General features: G+C 52.5%; 1 protein-coding gene across 2 annotated transcripts in view; it reads right to left on the reverse strand.

Moving 5' to 3' along the window:
- Positions 1-696: 696 nt before the first annotated feature.
- PLXDC1 (plexin domain containing 1) overlaps positions 697-23,039 on the reverse strand; it is a 63,416-nt gene continuing 41,073 nt past the window's right edge. For both annotated transcript variants that reach the window (XM_057715625.1, XM_057715624.1), the window contains exons 8-14: positions 21,310-21,405; positions 16,912-16,993; positions 13,587-13,647; positions 12,276-12,411; positions 5,687-5,722; positions 3,404-3,564; positions 697-2,081 (exon numbers count right to left, since the gene is read on the reverse strand). In XM_057715625.1, the coding sequence (XP_057571608.1) occupies positions 1,962-2,081; positions 3,404-3,564; positions 5,687-5,722; positions 12,276-12,411; positions 13,587-13,647; positions 16,912-16,993; positions 21,310-21,405 (692 nt within the window). In that variant the 3' untranslated portion in view covers positions 697-1,961. The remainder of the gene's footprint in view (positions 2,082-3,403; positions 3,565-5,686; positions 5,723-12,275; positions 12,412-13,586; positions 13,648-16,911; positions 16,994-21,309; positions 21,406-23,039) is intronic.

The raw sequence follows: 23,039 nt of genomic DNA on the forward strand, positions 1-23,039 counted from the left end.
TTCCTTCCAGAAATCAGAACAGCTCCCATCGGGAAGAAGCGTGCTGGAGTTTGGGAGTGGGATCCATGATGCTGTGCAAGGCATTTGGCCACAATGGGAACTGCCCCACTGGCCATGTAGACACACAAGGGTCATAGGTGCTCTGCGGGTCGGGCAAGGGCAAAAATCACCCTCCTGCCAGCCAGCAGTGCTGGGAACCCAGAGTGTTTCAGTGCCTGGCTGCCTTCTCTCATTAAGAGAGCTCCATAATGGACCTTTCTGTCCTTCAGAAGCTTGAAAAGAACGCTGCTCCCTTTGCTGCATTATCTTTTTACTTTCTCAAAATCTGATATGATTTCTCAAAATCATAGCTCTTCCTTTCCTGGTGTGTGAAGGATGCATACAGACAGCTGAGGGCCAGCATGTCTCCCACTCTATTATTAGCATCCTCACCAAGGATAAACCATGAAGCATCTGGAAATCCATGGTCCAGTGGTTGAATGTGCCTGGTTATTTGCAGACTCCCTACCCCCACCTCAGGAGGCCCTGTACTTAAACTAATTTCCGCATTGTGCGCACACGGGATGAAACCCGCGCCCCCTGCAGTGCAAGCGCGGAATCCTAACTACTGGACCACCGGGGAAGCCCTAAGCTAACGTCTTTCTTTGACCGCTTCTTGGTGACATGCATAAAAGGACATGACTAAGCGGAGACTGTGATTTAATATTTATTTGCTGCTGATATTTTTTACTTTGAATGAGGGTGAACTATAGGTTTTCATTTGAAATGCTCTTCAGAAGCAACCCCAACTCATTCCAGGACAGAACTCCCTTAAAACCAGGTTAAGTCTGGGAGCCTAAACTCTCTGCCCCAAGAACTTCCGGCAGAGCTGGGGAGATGCAAGCAACTTTCTAGGTCAAGGTCTTAAGTATAAAGTCCCTCCTTCCCGCACCAGCTTCCTCTGTCCCAATCCTTCTGGAGGCTTTGCTTTTCAACAGAATCCAACTGAAGTTCCCTGCTGGGTATGTTTCAAGAAGCCCTCTCTCCACCTTGTTTCTCTTTAATGGCTATTAAATTCCAGCTCAGACTGAGGAAAGATATTAATCAGGCAGGCCCCGCCTTTGGAGGTAACTACTGGCACTGACAGAAGACCAGGCCAGTGAATACAATGGACATCAAATGTGCCATTGGAATGAAGAGCCTGCACGGTAGACGTGGCCACGCACAGCACGGCTTGCCAGGCCCAGGCTGGGCCGCAATTGGATAAAGCCCGTGACACGGGCCTCACATGTGTTCGATGCAGAAGTACCGGTTCTCAGCAGAAAGGGCAAGTTGGGGGAGCGAAGCCTAAAAATGCAAAAATGCAATCTGCCCACGAGTTCTTTCTTCGCCTCTCATTTGGCTTTCTTCTGATGCCAGCATGCCAATCAGTGGCTTGCCAAAAGGGCTGGGAGCAGCCGTACCTGTGTTTAACAGATGGAAAGAACTCCTTCTTCAGACTTCCAGAGCACAGAGGCTGGGGCAAAATATGCTGAATCCATAGCCTTGAGGACCAGCTCTTGAGTCTATGGACCCTGGAATACAGCAGCCCCAGTCTAGAGCTCCGTTCTCTGGTGTCATATACAGGGGTGTAAGGGGACCCGAGAAGGGCCTCTGGCTGTCTCCAGGTGGGAGGGGACCTCTGAGGCAGCTCCAGAGTAGACCATTGAGAGACTCAGAAGGGGAGACCTCTGGCATCAAAACAGGATGAAATTAGGTTATTATTCCTTAAACACTCAGTGTGGTTGCTTTTCTGCCCCTGCTTCAATATCTGGTGTGATGGCCAAACTGTAGCTCTGACACCACAGACCACGGGCTCCTCCTCCCAGCCAGGGTGTGTTCAGAGGAAGTCAAAGAAAGTCACTTCTCTGTTTTGCTTCGACTCGTGTTTTTTGAGGTCCCCAGGTCTTCCTTCCTGTCCTTCCAAGGGAGACTTGGCGCGCTCAGCACTGCTCAGCCTCCACGAAGCCTTCCTTCTCGTGGCCTGAGGGCTCGACTTCTGTGTAGGTGGAGTGGTTGGGGTGGTTGCGGAACTTCATGGCCGGCCAGTGGTGAGGTCTCCGCTGTGGGGACACAGACGCAGAATCAGCGGGCACGATCCCACCCACTGGGGACCCTCCTCCCAGGGGGACAGCTCTGAGCACTTTTCAAGGGTGCTGGGGGACAGCTCTGACTCTCTTCTCAAGGGCGCTGGGGACCTACTGTGAGCCGGGTGAATTTAGGGCCTTTCTCCGAAGGCCCATTGGGAAACCAGCTGGGAGCCCCAGGAATTGGGAAGGAGGAGGTCATTTTAACCCTTGCCATGTGGACTGCAGGACACAAGGTGAGAAGCTCAGCAACATACCAAGTGGAGCCCTGAGACTCTGGAAAGTGAGGGAGTGGGTAAGAGATGGAATGATCTGGGAGGCTCTGGAAATGCCAAGAGAACCCTCCAGACAGTACAGGTCCTGCATCAGAGCTGAGGAGCTGATGAAAATGCAGGTTCCCGGGCCTGCCTCAGACCTTCCCGTCTCATCCCTGTGGCTGGGGATCTGCTGGTTCCCCGGGTGAAACCAGGTTGGCCTTAGTAGGTCTTAGTCTTAACTTAAGAATGGTTAGAATTCATAAGAAACAGGCGCATCTAACAGAGAGGAGGGAACCATCGAGGCTGCTGGGTGCTGAGGTCGGAGGCTTGTGACCCACGTGGAGCCCTGCCGTCCCAGAGGCCCCGTCGCTGTGGGATTCAGACAGCTGGTCAGATGCCGAGAGTGGGGGGCTGGGGCAGGGGCCGCTGAGCCCTGTGGCCCAGAGCGAAGGGGCCCAGGCCTCACTTCCCATGCCGCACCTCAGGCTGGCTCTTCTGAATCCTGAGACGTTCCAAACTGCAGCATCCTCAACAGAAGCTCCCAGGGAGAGCAACTCTTACGATCACTGTGGCCTGTCAAGTCTAATCGAGAAACGCATATGGCAGGCCAAGAACTGATGTAGACCTCAGTTCCATCGTGGCTTTGAATAAGCACCAGGCCTGGAATTTAGGTGTACGCGACCATAAATCCCTGGGGATGGTTGCACACCCACTCAAGGGGCGTGTGAGGCATTTTTGGCCTCTTTCTTTCCTCCGGGGACTGTTTTGATTTCACAAATGGGGGAGCAAAAGCAGAGGCCCTTCAACAAGACAAGGGGGCCAGAGGAGTCTTGAGAGGCCAAGCCCTGGGGGGTTAGGGACGCAAAGGGCCCCCACCAGTGCGAGGTGCGCCCAGATGGAGACGATGAAGTCCCTCAGGTGGCAACAGGAGCCTGGCATGTGGCGGGTGAGGGACAAGATGGGGAGAGGCAGGTACCCTAAGGCTGGGGGAACACGGATGCTGATGCAGATGCCAGAGAGGCGGCCCGGTCCTGCACTGACCTCGATGAAGAAGAGTGCAGCGTTGGAGGTGGGGTGGCCTTTGATGTAGATCCCAGCCAGGATGATGGCCGCCACGAGGAGGACGGCCAGCACGATGCCCACGATGGTGCCCAGGTGCACGGGGGGGCCCTTTGTCTTGGGGGACAGGTTGTTCTGAAGGCCTGCGGAGAGACCATCAGGTCAGGGGAGCAAAGTGTGGGTCCACGGAGCCCTGGGTTCTGACAAAGTCCCAGAGATGAAAGCCGACAGGAGCTTCAGGTCTACTTATCAAATACATGAAAAGGTGGAGCCGGTGGAACCATTATGAATATGACATTAACTTTGTTCTTAGCACGGTTCAGGTGGTTTTCCAAAATCACTTAAAAGTTGCCCAGATGTCTACTAAGGGTCATAAACATTCTCGCCAATACCCATCCCATGTACGTCCTTTTAAGGAATTCACAAAGGGCGTGTGATGGTTAAGAGCTGGGATCTGGAGTCTGGCTGCCTGGGTTCAGATCTAGGCTCTGCTGCTCACCCGCTGTGTGACCTTGGGCAAAGTGTTTAACTTCTCTGTGTCTCAGTTATCATTTCTGTAGAACAAGCATAATAATGAACTACCTAATAGGGTTATTATGAGGGTGAGAATGAGGTCATTCATGTCAATCGCCGAGGACCGTGGCTGGTATCTGGGCAACTTTAATAAGTGTCAGCTATTATGATAGGAAAGTGACCACATTTTCACCTGTCACTGTCCCCTACCAGATTGTGACCTCCTGGAGGGCAAGGACGGGGTCTTATTCAGCTCTGTGTTTTCAACTCTTAGGAAAAATGGCAGACCCATCAGAGGAACTCAATAAAAGAAATGAACTAGATCCTCTGAGGGCTAATAAACCAGCAGACACTCTTTGAGAACATCCCAAGCATTTGAAATACACCCCAGGAGAAGACTGGGTATTTTCCATAGACTATCAAGCTGGAGGCTCATTCAGTCCAACCCCTTTCTCGTCTGGCTGAAGGAATGGAAATACAGAGAGGTGATTTGTCCAAGGACACAGTCAGTGCCAGCCACCAAGAAACCTAGTTCCCCGATATCACCTGGGGTGGCTTTTTGCTTCTTCTGCCTGCCGCAAACGGATGTGGAGATAATGACATAGAGAAGACAGATGAGCGTGTAAGCAACAGAAATGTTGAAGCCTTTTTACATCGCTGGTGGGTGGAATGGGAGTCAACAGGGGGTGGAGGTTTTTAATAAGATGTTGCGTGCAGCCAGAATCATTGTGTTCCGCACCCCCTTTCCACTGCAAGCAGGAAAAAAACCTAGGGGAGAAACTACCCCGAGGCACTCCTGTGCGTGGTTCGTGCCTCTGTCTGCCAAGAGCTGGAGGAGTTGCGAAGACACGCCCCAAGCTGGCCTCTCCTGAGCTGGCCATCAGCCCGCAGCCTTCAGTGACCCTGCTGATCTGAGCGGCAGAGCTTGGGCTGATGAGCACATGGTGCGGAGTAAGGGGAACGTGCCCCAGCGCCCCCTACGTCCCCCCAGCCCAACAGACACACATGCACACTCACACCCACTGCCCCCAGGGCAGCAATGGCTCCGTCTCCAGTGGGAGACCCCATCAAACTGCCCCTGCTCTCCTGCTGGAGGCCAGATAACAGTCTCCCAGCCCCTGGAGCTGGAAGGCTCTTCCATCTCCCCTTTGTGGTAGTTGCAGCAAGGGCTTAAGCTGGCTCTGGGCAAAGGGTAGGGGAGCTGGGGTCATTCCTCAGTCACCAGAGAGGAGATCATCCCCCCCAGGCAGTCCTGGGGGCAGGGGACCCCACCTTCTGGCGCCCTGTAAAAATTGTGGTGGACAACTTTTGTCTACTCTCTGCCAACACAGGTTGGGAATCAAATGCAACATGAGTGAGAGAGGCCGTTCTCCACCCCTCATTGTCTGAGAGGCCCCTGGGGACGGAAACCAAGGCCACGCCTGCCCTAGCTCAGCCCTCACCTCCTCCTCTCACTCACATCAGGGCAGTGGATACTCAAGAACACAGACGCCGGGAGAAGAACTACAGGAGGTTCCTGGCTGAGATGAGAAATGTCTAGGTGTAGATTTGTCCCTTCAGTCTAGGGGATCTGTGCCCAGAAGCCCCCTGCCCTCCCACCCAAGCAGGAGGTCTGGGAAGCTCAGGCTGCCGTGTTTCCCCCTCCCCTACTTGGAGTGAAAGCAAAGAGGCCAGGTGACCGATGAACCCTCTTGCAGGGTGGGTCCAAGGGGCAGTGGTCTGATGAAGAGGGGCAGGTAGTTCTGTACTCACCGTCTTCTCCTGCATAGGGATTCAGCTTGGTGTCATCTTCAAAGGGAAAGGAGAGAAGGCACAAGATTAGTGGAATCATGATGGCCTCTGTCACTTTAGGTCTGGATGAGACTTTAGGGAGGTTCAGTCCAACCCTTCATTTTGAAGGCAAGGAAACTGAAGAACAGAGAGGGGAGGTGACTTGCTCAAAGTCACACAGCACTGTAAAGGTAAAAGGCCACAGAGAAGCCAACTTTTCCTAGTGTTCATTCATTCAACAAATATTTATTGAGTGTTTACTAGGAGTTGAGCATTGGGAGTAGGTGCTGGGTGTAGATGTGATCTCTGCCCTCAGGGAGTTCACAGGTGCAGGGAGGGACAGAGGGACAATGAAAATTCAGCACAGTGAAGTTCTGACTAGGGGCCTCAACCAGAGGAAGGGAGTCAGGAAGGAGGGATGAGATATGAGGCAGAGGAAAAAGGGTCCCAGACAGAGGGGAGAGCAGGGGCAAAGGCCCAGAGTCAGCAGGAGTGGCCAGTAGAGAAATGAGAAGCAGTTCAGGGACTTCCCTGGTGGCACAGTGGTTAAGAATTCCCCTGCCAATGCAGGGGACACGGGTTCGATCCCTGGTCCGGGAAGATCCCCTAAGCCCGTGCGCCACAACTACTGAGCCCACGCACAGCAACTACTGAAGCCCTCACGCCTAGAGCCCATGCTCTGCAATAAGAGAAGCCACTGCCATGAGAAGCCTGTGCACCACAACACAGAATAGCCCCCACTCTCTGCAGCTAGAGAAAAGACTGCGCAGCAATGAAGACCCAACACAGCAAAATAAATAAAATCATTTTTAAAAAGCAGTTCAGAGCAGCTGGAGGGTGGTGAGGATGTGAGTGGGGGCTGCTGAGAGTGAGGCTGGGGGCACGGGGATAGCTGCCTGGAAAGCCAAGTTGAGGGATTTTCACAGTCTCCTAAGGGGCAGTGGGAAGCTGAGGAAGGACGTGAGGAGGGGTGTGTGTGCCGCAAGATCGAATCTGTTTGGAGACTCCCCAGGGTATAACACACTCCCTCTACACCTCAAGGAGTGTATTCTGCAGCCTCCTAAATAAGGTCCAATGGTTAACCCTTCCTGTGGTTCTTCCCCACAGATTCCTATGGGGAAAGGACAGCAAGAATTCCATGTCAGGATAATGCTCTGGATGACTGGAGATTACTGCTTCAAGCACCAAACGTTAAACCAATGGAACCTTCCAGAATGTAGGGCCTGCAACATGCACTTCGTTCCTCCTCCCTCTCCAGCACCTCTACCATCCTCCACATTTTAAAGGCTTCCACTGGCTCCCCTATGTTCACAGATGTTCAAGGTCCTTCTCAGTTTGTCCCAATCTTTCCTTCTGTCACTCGCCACCACTCAACAGCATGTCAGTGGCCCAAACAAGCTACCCAAGGCTCTCCAGACCTGGGAGCCCTCTCAGGTCTGTGAGCTGCTGCATATACTGTTCCTCCCGCAGAGGATGCCCTTCCTCCCCTTCCTCTTTCAAAAGTCCCACTGCTGAAATGCCCCCTACGGGGCTGGGGCTAGGGTGACACAAGTGACACAGGTTCTGATCCTTTTTAGAATTTTTTGAAATTTTGTTTATTGTGGAATTTTTGGTACTAATTTTGATTTTTACAAGTATTGCATGAAAAGATTATTTCTCTGAATTATTCCTTTTTTTTTTTTTTTTTTGGTGCCTCTTAATAAATTTTATGCCTGCATTGAGTGGCTCACTTGCCTCAGCCTAGTCCTGGTCCCGGCCCTGTCACTTCCCAAAGGACAGCTAGGTGTGTCTTCCCCTGTGTCCCACTGCATTTGGTATCTGTTTCTGCAGCATCTTGGGTCCCATTGATTCCATAGGCTGTGGGCCTCTCAATACCCAGCCTATTCACACTCCCAGCGCCTGCACGTGGCATCCTGCTCTGCTGTCCATTTCCAATAAATCTTCAAATATCAAAAAATCACATTAGATAATGAAAGAGTAAACCATAAGAAAATTTAAAAATGGTCCCCCATAGGGCTTTCTAGGTGGTACAATGGTTGAGAATCCGCCTGCCAATGCAGGGGACAGGGGTTCGAGCCCTGCTCCAGGAAAATCCCACATGCTGCGGAGCAACTAAGCCCTTGCGCCACAAGTATTGAGCCTGCGCTTTAGAGCCCATGAGCCACAACTTTTGAGCCCATGTGCCGCAACTACTGAAGCCTGCATGCCTAGAGCCTGTGCTCCACAACAAGAGAAGCCACAGCAATGAGGAGCCCGTGCACCACAACAAAGAGTAGCCCCCACTCATTAAAAAAAGCTCGCACGCAGCAATGAAGACCCAACACAGCCAATAAAAAAAAAAAAAAAAGCTCCCCCATAGAGGAAAGAGGGAATAAGGTGGAGGGGAGAAAATTAGAAACTAAATTTCTTTGAATACAGCTGCTTTTGTAGATTTGACTTTGGAACCATGTTAATTATCATTTAACTGTTACATAATTATAAAAAAGTTAAATTTAAAAAGCACCGCCAATAATTCAAAGTAAAATAAAACAGAGTTTAGGCATATAATAGAAAAATACGTTTTCTTCAGGAATTTCAATACACAATGTATTTATATATGCCTCTGATTTATTTTGTGACTGCAAGTGAGTTTATTTCATGACTGCAAGTTGAAATGATGAATTGCTTTCTCTAAACTGACCAAAGTAACCCTAAACATCATTGGACAAATTAACTTGATTGGAATCAACTTGTTTTGAATCTACACCATTGGAAATCCATTGTAGCCCAGTCCACATCTACCCTTGCAGACAAGACCTACAGCCAGTCCCTCCCACAAGGCGACTGAAGGTGACCATGCTGTGCCCACAGCAGCTTTTCTCCCACTCACCGAGGCTGGGCGTCCACGGAAAGCAGACTCATTCCCTAATTAATGGATCGTGGTCCAGGCCCAGGAAAACTCACAGAGAGAAGAAAGGCGTGTGATGCCTAGTGAACGAGTGGTCATTTTCTCTAGTTAGTGGTCACTTCTTGCTGCTACCAATGTGTTCTCTTCAGCCGCTCATCAGATGAGCCATTCTACTGCACAGTTATTCCAGGTCAGCGCCTGTCTGTCCTTTTAATAAAATGCATGGGCTTTGTGGCAGCTGCTTGCCACTGCGAGGTCATTCTGGCTCAGTTAAGTGGGCAGCATTTAAGCACGTGAACAGCTCTTAAAATCCAGCCCCCGTACCTCCTGCTCCCAGGCCCTCTCCATTCCTCTGGCTGGCTGGTGACAGAAGGGGTCCACGCACCCTCCCTCAGCCGCTCCCACTAACTCCTTTTTTCTCCAACTCTGCCCTGACCAGGTGGGTCCCCCTGGCTGAAGCACTGTGTCCCCTTCATTCACAACATCTTCCTGGACCCCAAGATAAACGGTGCCTCCAGCAAGTCTCCCTGTGTGACCTATAATCACACAGGCAGGGGGTGACCCAAACCTGTCCTCCCAACACCTTGAGAGTTTGGGATGGGAGGGAAGTCTTTATCAAATTTTCTTTTCTTTTCTTTTTGGCCACACCACGTGGCTGGCAGGATCTTAATTTCCTAACCAGGGATGGAACCTGTGCCCCCTGCAGTGGAAGCATGGAGTCCTAACCCCTGGACTGCCAGGGACGTCCCCCCTCCCCAATTTTTTTTCCTATGGAGGTAACTCGGCAACCTTTACCACCCCCTCCAGGACGGGAAGGACATGTTTTTCTGTTGGAGGCTATCACACAACACACAAAAATGACACATTCCTGGGCGGATAGACGACACACACGTGATCAAACTAACAGAACACGCTGCCTCTGTGCAGGGACGGCCCATGAGGGCCATAACCCGGGAGGAATGGGGACTACATCCAAGTCAGGCTTTGGATCCAGCCCCCGGATGCCCTGTGCTGGGCTCTGCACGCCCACCACAGCCCCCCTTCCGGCCTCAGGCGCGGCGGCTCACCCAGACAGAAACCTCTGAGCGAAAGGCTGGGTTCTGACATAGGGGAGGCGGCGGGCGGCCCCCAGCCCTCTGGGCCCCGACTGAGCCCTCGGGAGCACATAGGGTTAACTCAGGGGTGACTGGCCAGGGGTTATTCCTTTTAAGTGGAGCTTCCTTTAACTGGGACGTTCTCCCCTGGGCTCCATTATTAACTCCCTGAGGGCAAGATCGCCTCCTGCTCCTTTTTCATTTAATTTATTGAATCCTCCACAGCAACAGCAGAGGCTCTGCTCTCCATACGTGCGTCTTAACCAGCTCCTTGTTAGTCCCGGGCAACTTCCACTGGAGGGCCCAGAGTGCTGGGAGCTGTCCGAACCTGCCTCACTTGCTCACCCTTCCCTATTTTTCCACCCATGGAATCCATGAAGACATGCTTCTATTTTCTTTTCAGCACTGAGAAAGGCAGTGGGGTCAAGGGGCAAGATTGCTGCTTTTGGAGCTCCATGAGACCTGACTCCACCTCTTCCTGGCTGTGTGACCTTGGGCAAGCCATCAACCTCTCTGAGCCATAGTGTCTCCTCTGTAAAATGGGGGTCAAACAGCATCAATGTACAGGCTTGTTAGGAGGAGTGAGTATTAATGGGTACATAAGGTCAGCAGCCCACCTGGCACATGGTCAGTCCCCGTAAATGTCTGCTCTTTCTATCAACGGTTCACTTCTCTCCAGCCAGGTCCATGGGTTCCTGTTCTGCAGTTCTCTAGGCTGCACTTAGAAAGGCAGGGGGGCACCACGGAAAAAACATTCCACCACTGAGCAACCTACTTTGCCCCTTCTGAGCCCATTTCCTAGTCTATAAAATGAGATTGTGGATGAATAATGTTTAAAAATATTAACTTTTTTCTCCTTTCCTCCTTTCCATTTGCCCCTTTCAAACAGGTGATCTGGCTCAGGGGAGGCGGTAAGAGCCCACAAGTCTTTCAGTCTTAGACTCAGGGCAAGGGGCTAAAACCTAGATGTCATGTGTTGAAAAAGGATTAGGTAGGAATTTCTTCTCGGAAACAGCCAAAGAATCCAAGGAGCCTGCACGGGCTTCGGCCGCAGCATGGCTGGACCCCTGGGAGCTTCAATAAGACCCCAGGCCTGGGTGAAATGGAGCAGAACCCTATGGTCCTTTGCCCCCCATGTCCTCAGCCTACCTTCTGTCTGTGGAAAAACTTTAGCCAACGAGTAAGTTTAATCAGAGATGTGAGAAAATGTGGACACAAGGGAAAATACTCCAACAAGACTAAATAATAATAGTTTGGCCAGTAAGCATAGTCAAAGACCTTCAGTTCCTCTTCAAGGGCTACAGATAATATTTTGAGCCATATCCTGTGAGCTGTCTTATAGACACTGAAACCCCCACCAGGTGGAAGAAATGAACAACATGATGACCAGATAGTAGCCATGACATAAGCTGCCACAATTCTGAGAACTGGCCTCAAAGAAATGGGAACAAACCGACCCTGGAACTAAAGACTGTGTTAAGTAGCTACTCAGACATGAGCGGGTCCCTGGATGGGGTCATCTTCCCCTCCCCACCTGGCCACTGGTGACCATTACCTGCCCAGAGAGCCTTCCTTTTTGTGGTTAAGGACCGCTAAGTTTCCAGCCTTATCAGGACCAAGCAAGATATTAAAAACCCAGTGGGGTTTTCCAAACCACCAGTACCAGTTGGCGCAGGTGCACCCAGACCTAAGAGGTGGCTCAGACTAATGCAGGGTTCATTATGCGGTATTTATTACAAATTAGCACTGTGGTTCCCCACCCCCACCTCCATTTCCACTTGGGTGCTTATGGGCAAGTGCCTGCACACAGGGAGAAAAGTTATATAACCTAAAGCCGTCAATCAGCTTGTCGATCCAATGGTGCAGGACACAGGGAGGAACCTTCCACCGTTTTGAAATACCCAGCCCTCACTGTGGGGCCGCTTCTAGTTCCTAGACAGTCCACTGTCCTCCCTTCTTGAGAGTGTACTTTTGCTTTGCTTAATAAAACTCCTGCTGCTTAAAACTGCTCTATGTCTCTCGATCGAATTCTTTCCCTCGAGAGGACAAGAACCCAGGAACCACCGTTCCACTGGTAACACGGGGATGGCAGAGAAGGCCCCGGGGACAACCAGGCCTGAAGAAGCAGAGATGGATCGGCAGCAACCCAAGATGGTCAGAGCTGCCCCACCCCACCCTCTGCCCACTGGATGTCACAGGAGCGGGGAGCCAAGCCCTAGGATGGCAGGGGTGGAACTCCCTACCATGCCAGCTCAGCAAGGGGTGGGAGCCAGAAGGGAAGTCAGAAAAATTAGGCAGGATTTCCCTGACGTCCGAGAGTGTGGACTGAGTTCATCCTGCTACAGGGATGCTAAGATCTCACAGGTTCTCTGAGGATTACTATTAAGATGAACTGAGATAGTACGTAAAATACCCGGCAGTGTGCTAAGACAGTAATTTTTCCCCTCGACACAGTGAATTCCGTCCCACAGCCCTGATGTGGGCGTGGTGCCCACTGGATCTAAACCTGGCTTCTGCCTCTCACCAGCAAGTGCGGTAATCCCCTCAGGGGCAGTGATGCTCCAGGGTGGCGGCCCCTCCCCTCCCTTACCTTCCGTGGTGAGGCTGTCGATGAAGAGTGAAGGGGAGGTGGTGGTGAGGTCTCCATCAAAGGGGCTGAAGGAGCTGTCGGGGGAGGACGAGGAGGAGTCCTCCTCCTGGAAGTCCTCACACGTCCTGCCCTCTGCCTGCAAGAGAGACCCCCTGTTGCCCTGGACAGAGGCCTTGCTGGCGGCCACGCTGCACACAGAAGCATGGTGGGGCGCTTTCATCCCTCAGCGGCCAGAAGATTTAAGATTCCGGTGCATGGTCCAAGCATGGTAATCTAACCAAAGCTGGGCTCTGAATGCATTGAAGATTTCCACTTTATCCTGAAAGCGTTGTATCTTACAGGGCAATTTATCTGTCAGCTGCTTCGAATCCTTTCTGAAGGAGGGAGCTGAGATGCCCATCTTAAATAAATAAAGTGAATCTGTACAGTCACCAACAGCCAACATCAGAAGTAGGCTGCAGGATGGACAAGGGTTTTTTTTTTAAGGCCAGAAACAGCTCACTCAGCCTTACTGATAAAACAGATGGTGGTGAGCGGATAGTATTAGTCCCGGGGGTTCACATTTAAATGCTGGGCCTGGCACCTTCACCATCTCACCAGCTGTGAGCTGCAGGCCAAATCACTAAGGCTCTCTGAGCCTCCGTTCCCCACTGTGATCAGTGGGGTCACTGGCCCCCAGCTCCTGGGCTGTGTTAGGACTAAGTCAGAGCAAGTGCAGGGCAGTGTGCGGTGAAGTGCTGGGCAGCGTGCCACGTGCTTGCACTGCAAGAAGGGACGGAGGGCGGAAGGGAGGGGGAAGGACGCATGGATGAATGGGTCTGTGTCAGTATAAGGTGTGAGAGTTGGATGCTCCCCACCCAAAGTGTTGAGCATCCTGGAAAATTCCAGCAGTGAGAAGGAACCTGTATGGGATTCTAAATGGGAGGCGCCGGGAACAACCCTCCTCGCTCCCAGAACCACTGCCTTCCTCAAATGCCGGAGGGCTGGAGCCAGGACAGCTGCTTCATGGACATCACCAGGTGCACAGCCTCCTGGAAGATCCTCTGTGGCCAAGGCCACACCCAATGTACCCTCTGTAAGGACCAAAAGAGCTCCTGGAGAGCTGCCGCTCCAGGCCGAGTCACCAGAAGTGCTGACTCAGGGACCCATCGAGCCCTCGAAAACCTCCCATGTGGGTCTAATTGGCTCCGAGCAGACAGGGAGACAAGCCCCAGGCGGAGGGGAGAATTTCACCAAGAGCCAAAGATGCCGTGAGAGGAGCTACCAGGGCTAGTTGCGCTTCCCCACACCTGGCTCACTTAAGCCTCTCACCTCCTGGGCACAGCCGTAGGACAGCCACTCCTGGCGGTAGCGGTCAAAGCCACTGGAGCATCTGCAGGGGAAACCAAAAGGCCAGAGGTGTGATGGGACTGACAGCGAGGCCCCCCGCTTCGCCTCTCCCTGTGCAGTTACAGCTCTCTGATGATAGCGAGGAGGCGGCAAACCTCCCCAAGACCCTGGGTGGGTGCCCCGGCACCAGGTGGCCATGGGAACAAGAGTCAGACCCTCCCGCCCCCTCTGCTCCTTTCCCGCAAAGGAGGGGAAGCTATCTGTGGCATCCCCACCCTCCTCCTGACCCAGCTCCCCAGGACCAAGGCCACATCTGCCCAGATGTGGTGTGTGTAGGGAGCTGACAGAGGGTATGACCTCTAATGACCTTTAAGGCCCTCCTGACTCCGGGCGGCCATGAAATTACTGAGAATCCAGGGAGTTCACACACATGTTCTCATCAGGGGAAAGTCTTACTCATTCACCAAGCCCCCCCTTCTTTTGTGGAGGAGCCTAAACTTGTCAAGGAGGGGCAGGTCCGAGGGTGGACATCAGCCAGTCTGGCCAATACCCCCTGTGTGACCGCTGAAGGGCAGAAGTGAGGGTCCTGCCAGAGACTGGGAGGCATTAAACACTGGCTAACAAGGGTCCCCCGAGAGGACGTTGCGCAGCTCAGCTGGGCTGGAAGACGTCAAGTGCTTCCCCAGGGAAGGGGTGGGGTGCGAGGATGACCAGGGAATGTTCTCCATGGCATCATGCTGAAAGTTCCCCTCGTCACTCTGGTTCCAGGAGAATCCACCAGGCCCTTTGCAAGCGCAGGGACCTCTACACAGGAAGATAATATCACCAGCCTCCAGTGCTGAGAAAGGATTCGTGGCTGGTTAACTCTGCACCAGCGACTGCCCTCCCATCTGTCCAAGACCTGGTGAGGCTTTCAGGAGCTTTCAGTCTTTCCATCTAAAGATGCGTCTGAGCTGCTCCTTCGGCAGCAGGGATGCTGAGACGAGCCACCACACCCCCCTCTCTCTCGGGTCCTCCATGTGCTCTACTTCGAGGGATGGAAGATTAGGGGCACTGTTGGGAGTAGGAACTAAAGTTTCTTTCAAGCTAAACTAACTGGTTCTTTCAAGGACTGAGCCTTCGATAAATGTCTAAGAGCATCCCATTCCAAGCCTGGGGCCAACCAACCCAGGTGCAAAGGAGAGGGCATGAGAAAGGGCCATTGTCTGAGCGCCTCCTGAATGCCAGGGGCTGCCCCAGTCACACGCTGCTCCTACGCTATGCCACGGGACCCTCACGACGACACTGTAATAAGGCAAGGGTTATGCCCCTCATTTTCTGAGTCAAATCTTGGGTCAAGGTCCCCCGTAGACTCCAGGGTGGGCCATGGTGGGGCAATGTGGGATGAAAGAAAAGTACCTGCATGATAAGTGAAATCATCTAAATCAGATTCAGCCCCAGTGCAGGGAAGGGAAGCTCTGGGAGGCTGCAGAGAGCAGAGCAGGTGGAGGGGAAGCCGAGAACCCATGTGGTGGCTTCAAGCAGCTGTTGGTGGGAGAGACCATGGTGGCTGCCCCCCTGCGCCAGCCCTGACCTCTGGCTTTTTAGGAACCTAGAGTCAGCTCTCAGGTGAAGCTGAGGCTCCAGAGATCTATCAAGAAGGGGCCTGCGCCTGGTGAGCCCAGGCCCGCGGGCATCCGGGGACAGGATCCCTGATAGAGCTTCTATGTCTCGTAGCTGACATACCCCAGCAAAGGCAGTGTCTACACCCAAAGCCCTGCTCTCCCCTGACCAACCCTCATTAAACTGTCACAGTTTTCTGGGTTTGGGCATATGCATTAAGTGGGGGTGTATCGAGCCAGGGTTTTGCTTTCATCTGACCCATTTTGCAGTTCTCATGGCTCAGCTGCTGTTGACTGCTGAGTCACGCAGTGGCAGCTGCCCTGGCGTTCCAGGGCTCATCTGAGGTCATCTGGATTATCTCCTCACACTCAGACAGTGGCTCTCAAACTTGAAAGTGCACAAGAAGGACCACACCACAAAGCCCCACACCAGGAAGAACCAACCCGGGGTCCACCCTGCGTGCCTTTCATATGAAGGGACCTGAACGCTTTGCAAAAATACTATTTGGTATTTGAGGAGTTAAAATAACAGGGATGTTCCTCACCCACATCTCCCTGAATCACATAACCCCAGCCCATTTTACAGGGAAAACAAACTGAGGCCCCAAGAGAGTGAATAAGAGCACAGCTGGTGGGAAGAACAGCTGGGAGGTCTGATGAGGGTCCCTCTCTCCTCCCAGTCCAGAGCGGTGTCTTATGTGCTAGGCACGCTGCCTATAAAGGCAATGGCTTCTATTTCTGCACCAGGATATTGGAAAGGGGCAAAGGAAACACTGACAGAGGCAGGACAGCTGCATAGAACTCAGAGCCCCTGTAATTTGCAATTTTTCAACATTGCCTTAAAGGCTCTTGGAGTTCACAGGTTTTCCCACTCTCATGGGATCCCTAGTCCCCAAAGAAATTCTCTTTTTTTCCCCTTGTCATTTATTTATCTTGGACAGGAGAACAGGGCTCAGATTCTGAGTCTAATCTGTGAGGAAATGATTTCAGAACAAGGAGTGGAAGATGAGTCGGATGTAAGAACTTTACCCCTGAACTTGAATCTCATCCAGAATTTTCCCTGCTTCCAAAACCAAGCAAACACAGCTTTGTAACTTGCCCCAGCTTCCCACAGATGCCTGCAATATCCACACCCCTGGTTTTCAGGAAACCCTGTTGTTGCGGCCTGAGAAAAAGCTTTAGGTGGTGATGTGGGGTCATGGAGCAACAGGTCTTAGGCTCATCCCATCTCTGAGCTGGCGGACCTCATGCTTGTTTGCAGATGAGGCACCACGTTAAAATGTAGGCTCTTGGGCTTCTCTCCCCCCTGCATCAGGGGGCCGGGGGTGGGCCCCGAGAATCTGCATGATTAGTGTAAGCCCTAGCTGATACTGGGATGCTCGCAGCTGTGGACCACTCTTTAAGAAGGCCTGCCTGAGGATGAACCAACCCTCCCAGGTGTGCGGAGGGAGCTGCAGTAGCTGGAATCTCTGAATGGTCTTCCAGAAGTCTAGCGTCACCACGGAGTGACACGGTCACCTTGATCGGTCACAAGCCTCAGGGAAACACTCCCTTCCATGATATTCTTGTCCTAAGCAACACAGTAGCACTGGCCAGAGATATCCTCATGTTGGCAATGAGGCCCTAGGCAGGGAGGGGGGCCGTGCCACCATCTGCCCCGCTGCACAGTCTGCCTGTGGGAACCAGAGGGTGAGCCTGGTACAAACCTCTGGAGGACATGGCACCAGCTGCAGTTGAAGGTCAGGTCTGAGGACACGCAGGCATCACAGCTCCGATGCTGCAGGCAGGCTGCAAGAGAGAAGGCAGCGACCCTCAGCACCAGCCCCTCCCCAGGCCTCCGAAAGGTGTACCTTTCCTGAATGCTGCGTCCTTGCAGGACTCTGGAGGCTCTGTTCAGCAGGGACCCTAGAAGTTTTTAATGCCACCCTCACTTGAGTCCAGCCTTGATCCTCCAGCTCGCCCTCTCTACCCTCCCTTCCTCCCTCCCTCCTTCCCTCCCACCCTTCCTTCCTTTCTTCCTCCCTCCCTCTCTCCCTTTCTTCCTTCCATCACCAGGGAGTCAGGCCCAGAGCTGGTGCTGGCAATTCAGCAGTAAGACCTGGTACCTGCCTTCTTGGGCCTTACAGTTATATGGGAAGACAGACACTAAACAGATCATCAAACAAAAATAACTACATCATTATCACTGTGATGAGGTGTACAAAGGAAAATCACAGAGTGCCATAAGCACGTACAAAGGAATGGCACCTAGTCTGGAAAGTTGTACTGCTGGCCCGTTGCCTACAATTACAGGGTTGCAAAGGGTTTTTTAAAATCGAGATATATTTGACATATAACGTCGCGTAAGTTTAAGGTGTACAACATATGGATTTGACCCACTGATACTGCTGTAGATCGGCACTGTAGCATTCACTAATGCCTCCATCACTTCACTTCAGTACCATTTCTTCCAGTGTTGGAAACAATTAAGGTCGAGTCTCTCAGCAACTTTAGTGTTTGTAATACAGTTGTGTTGCCTACAGTTCCTGGAAGGGATTTAAGATGCCCTGGTTTGAGCAGCTAGCACTCCCTGCTCCTGAAGACGGTTTGGGTGGCAGGACTGCCGTCAGAGGCCCGCTCTTGGCCTCTCCAGCTCCATCCAGGGACGTCTGGGGACTGAGTTTTTGAGAGTAAACCAGGCCAGGGATACAGAATTCCAGTCCTTTCCTCTCCCTCTCCTCTTGGAAGTGAGCTACTCCAGGGGGTGTGCTGACCTCTGCTGATCTAGGCTTAAATCTTCCCTGGAGAGGGACCCGACCTCTTGGTGCCTCATTTGTAGAGGAGGGATCGGGATGCTGTCTGTGCGGCAGGCCAGCTGTGAGAGGGTTTAGGACAGTGCTGGCCACACGGGGAGCCAGGGAATGCGACTTGTTATCAATGCTGGTCCATCATTCCCTTCAATATACTCATCAGGTGCTCATTCTTTCTTTTTTTAATCAATTAATTAATTTATTTATTGGCTGCGTTTAGTCTCTGTTGCTACATGCAGGCTTTCTCTAGTTGTGGCGAGCAGGGGCTACTCTTTGTTGTGGTGCACGGGCTTCTCATTGCAGTGGCCTCTCTTGCTATGGAGCACAGGCTCTAGGCGCGTGAGCTCCGTAGTTGTGGTGCATGGGCTTAGATGCTCCGCGACATGCCGGGGCTCGAACCCGTGACCCCTGCATTGGTAGGCAGATTCTTAACCACTGCGCCACCAGGGAAGTCCCTCTCAGTCTTCCTTTCAACAAATATTTATTGAATGTCTACCAGGGGCCCAGCACTGTCCCGATGCTGGCGATGCAGCGTGAACAGGAAAAGACAGAAGCTCTGCCTGCACGGAGCCTGCAGTCCAGTGGAGGAGACAGCCAACAAATAGATCCACCTAGGGTTGCCAGTGGTGAGAAGGGCTGGGAGAGAAGTGGAGCAGAACAGGGAGGTGGAATGACGGGGGCAGGAGGTGTGTTTATTCAGGGAGGTTGGGGAAGGCCCCTGAGGAGACTGAGAGAAGGGAGGAAGCCAGCCTGGCAGCTCTCCTGAGAGAAGTCCAAGCCAAGGGGCCCCTGTGTGTGGAGGCCCGGGAGAGGCACATCCCAGCGATGCTCCCAACAGCAGCCAGAACATGAACCGGCCAGGCAGAGTGGAGAGGGGGAGGGTGGTAGGCATGGGGAGTGGTGGCAGCTGCTGGAGGGTGCGTGGACCCCTAGCAGAGAGGGCCGGGAGCAGGAGGTATGGGGGCTGGATTTTAAGAGCTGTTCACTTGCTTAAATGCTGCCCACTTAAGTGAACCAGAATGACCTCGCAGTGGCAAGCAGCTGCCACAAAGCCCATGCATTTTATTAAAAGGACAGACAGGCGCTGACCTGGAATAACTGTGCAGTATAAGGGCTCATCTGATGAGCGGCTGAAGAGAACACATTGGTAGCAGCAAGAAGTGACCACTAACTAGAGAAAATGACCACTCGTTCACTAGGCATCACATGCATTTCTCCTCTCTGTGAGTTTTCCTGGGCCTGGACCACGATCCATTAATTAGGGAATGAGTATGCATTCCGTGGACGCCCAGCCTCGGTGAGTGAGAGAAAAGCTGCTGTGGGCACAGCGTGGTCACCTTCAGTCGCCTCGTGGGAGGGACTGGCTGTAGGCGGCACTGTGTCCTCTTGTCTACCAGGGCTTTGCAGGCTTTGGAAGGGCGGAGGGAAAGCCATCGACAGGAAATAAGCAGGGACTGGCTGGGCCCAAGAATGAGAGCGCTCTGGCTTTTTTGTCCTCTGGTGCATCTGGAGGGTCTAGAACAGTGCCCATCGTGTGGTAGGCAGGTAAGTAAAGTTTATGGACTCGATGTACAGTTGTTTTTGGTATTCCCATTTTACAGAGGAGGAAACTGAGGCTTGGAGAGAGTCACAGAGCGACGAGTTGGGTTTGTACCAACGTCTGCCTGAGCCGAGAGCCTGAGCTCCTAGCCTTGAGGTCCCCCTGTGGGAATCCCCCTCCCCAGCTCCCACCTTCACCCCAGGCCACCTTTTCATGAGTCTCTTGAAACAAACAAAAAAAAAGAAGGAGAAGAAGAAGAAGAAGAGGGACGAGCCATGGATTGCAATAGCTTAAAGATAGACCAGCCACACCTCTGGAAGAATTTTGACTCAGTCCTCCCCTACCCAAAGGTAAGGGAGAAAGCCTGGGGCTGTGGGGTGCAGAGTTTTCTGAAGACAAAGCAAACTGGCCTCCCAGGGGCTCAGATCACAGGCTTGGTAGCACTGTGCCCCCTCCTCCATGGGAGCCCATGGCCTGGTCATTCCCAGCAACTCTGGAGACCCCTTAAATGGCTCCAGTCAAACTGGGAAAAAACCCTGGGAGCCTCGTGGGGTATTCATAAAACCCACTGACCTTTATTTCTCATCTGTATTTCAGATGTCCTGTGTGCTATTAAACGCTCACAGAATTCACTGGAGGGGTGGGAAGTGGCTTAAATGCATAGACAGTGTCCTAGAAACACATTCCTATGATGTTTCACTTCTTCCGCCCAAGCAGTGAGCCCCGCCCGTGGATGTCCTTGCTCCCAAATGCAGTTTATTCATTCCTGGGACTCGAAGTTTGCTCTCACCAGTCCTTGAGGGAGCCCTGCCTAGGGGGAGGGTGACTAGGGTGGGGACAGGGCTGGAACGGCAGGTGTCCTAGCCCTGTGACTAGGTGTCAGGGACGGTCCTCTTTTCCAGGGGAGGATACCTGCTGGGACATGGCCTAGCATTCGAGAAGACCCTTCCTCCTCCTCTTTCTTCACCCCCCCGTTCCCAGAACCTCCAAGGAAGAGGTAGAGGAGGAAAGAGAGGCAAGAAATGCCCCAGGTGATAGGGAGAAGGTCATGGCTTCAGAGGGAAGCTGGGAGGTACCACGAAACAGGAGAGGAAATTAAAACTCTCTTTAAAAATACAAGAACGAGAGTGCTGTCCTTCCCTCCCTCTCCCCAGCCGCCCTGACCGTATCCCGAAGGGCATCCAACCCCTATCCTGCGGCGTCCACAGCAGCAGCTGGGGCCTCGGCCACGGTGTGCCTTCAATGGCAGGTGAGCGGGGTGCAGAAGAGGGACAGGCCTGGGCCCCCTGGGTCTTGGAGAGCTGCCGGCTAAATCTCTCTACTGCCTTCTGCCTGTGGACGCCAGCATCGTGCCTCCTCTAAGGAAAATACAATGCTAAACTTAGGGACCCATTCGGTTCCTAGATTATCTTTTCTAGGAGCTCAGTCTAAGTTCTCAGAGGCACCTCTCTCCTGGGTTTCAATTATGTTTTGGTAACAATAACTGTCACATATCAAGCACAAGCATGACCTGAGCCTGGAATGTGCCAATTAACGTCTGAGCTTTCGTTTACATCCCCAGCTCTACCTGCTGTAGTCCTAACCCTTATCGTAGCCCTGGGAGGAGGGTGGTGTTAGGCCCATGTTACAAATGAGAAACGGAGGCCCAGAGAATTAGGTGGTGGTACCCAGACTGGGGACAGTGGTGGGCCTGGGATGGAACTCAGTCTCGCTCCAAAGCTCTTTCCAGGACGACAGAATGCCTCCCCCCATCAGTGGGAACAACCCCTACTTACTTGGCAATGGGGTGAACTCCACGGCAGACGTGCTCGTGACCTTCCTGGGGTCCAGCTCCACACGGTGGTATTCGAAGATGGTCCTTCGCCGAGATTCTGAAACAGAGGCAGAGCCTGTCATCAGGAGTAGCTCATGGCCAGAGGGCTTCGGGCCCTGGACCTGGAGCCTGATGTGTGGGCAAGAGATTATAGTGAGTGGAACTGGGAGTTAGTATGCAGCCACTGAGGGCAGGAAGTAAACCCGTCATCCTGGGATAACTGTGTTGAAACTGTGGGGAGACAGGAGAACAGGAGTTGACCTTGAGGGGAGAGCTTTGTGTTATAAGCAGGTTAATACCACAGAGGCCCAGCTGTTCCCGGGGTCAGGACACAGGGGGTCCACACTTTCCCATGCCTCTGTGCCTTCACAGCTGCTGTTCCCTTGACCCATAATGTTCTTCCACGCTTTCTCTTCTTGTCCAGCTCACCCTTCCAGATCCAACTCAGGGCCACTTCCTCTGAGCAGCCCCCCTTGACCAGCTCCCTCTTATAACCCTGCTCTGCCCCGTGCCCTCCTCCCACTGCACTTGCCACATTGTGTGGTCATTAGGGTCGATTTGGAGGGTGGGGACCATTTGACTGTGATCATCTGGTCCTGAACTTGACCCACAGTGAATACTCTGCAAACATCTGCAGATGGGCGGGCTGAACTTGGAGAACTTCTCCCCTCCTTGATGGAGGGGACAGCAAGGTTCAGGGCCTGGAGCCAGGCTTATGTCCTGCCTCGGTCCCTGCAGAAACTTCCTACAGGACCTCAGAGTCAAGAGACCTGAATTCTGAGTCGAGTTCTGCTCCTGACAAGCTGGATAACCTTAGGGCCTCAGTTTCTTGTCTGCGAAGTAGAAAGACATTAACATCTGCCCCAACACCTTTGGGAGGAAAAAGTTGGAATTGTAGATGAAAAGCCTTTTCCCAAAATGGCAGTCTGAGACGCTCTGATATTTCCCACCAAACCCCCGTGACCACCTAAGAACCATGACTTGGGGATGGTTTCCTTTAACTCCAAAAGGCAAGCAGCCAGCCACTGAGCTTCGTCAATGAGTTTTCCCACGAGAGGAAAGGGCCACTTAGAATTTGATCTGCCCAACACCCCTTCTTCCTTCTGGAAACACAAGGAACTGCCCCCAGCTCCTTCCTACATGTGGTCTGTGCTGCATTTTCTTTCATGACTCTGCCTCCCTGGCTGCACAGGGATTGGTCCAGGGCTGGGCACCTGATGAAGTCAGACCAATCAGAGATATTCCCTGGGACTTTTTAACTGTAACCAGGAGGCCCTTTGCTCTCTAGTAATAATGCTGAGAAGATGCAAGCTCAGGGTCCGTGAACGGCCAGTGTTCCAGTCTCAAAGGGAAAGCCAGAGGCTGAAGCCACCTTGTGGAGAGAAACATGGAGTACTGGTGGCATTCCAGGCTCTGGACCTTTCCTGGTCCTATCTTCTCAATTGTTCGCTCTTCCTTTGGTTCTTTGGGCTACTTTGGTATCCCCAATGCACCCCTTTTCACTTAGGCTAGTTTCAGTTGGGTTTTTGTCATTAGAAGCCCAGAGTAGATGAGGATATAAGTTTCTTACTCAGCTGAACGTGATTTGGAGGAAAGTTTCCCGAGGTGGTAGCAGAACTCAGTAGGGGCATCTATGAAAAGGAGGGTGTCCTGTGTAACCACTGGGTGCCTCGTCCTGAATGAAGAATCTAG

Source organism: Hippopotamus amphibius, chromosome 17 (genome assembly GCF_030028045.1).
Source record: "Hippopotamus amphibius kiboko isolate mHipAmp2 chromosome 17, mHipAmp2.hap2, whole genome shotgun sequence".
NCBI classification, from domain to species: Eukaryota; Metazoa; Chordata; class Mammalia; order Artiodactyla; family Hippopotamidae; genus Hippopotamus; species Hippopotamus amphibius.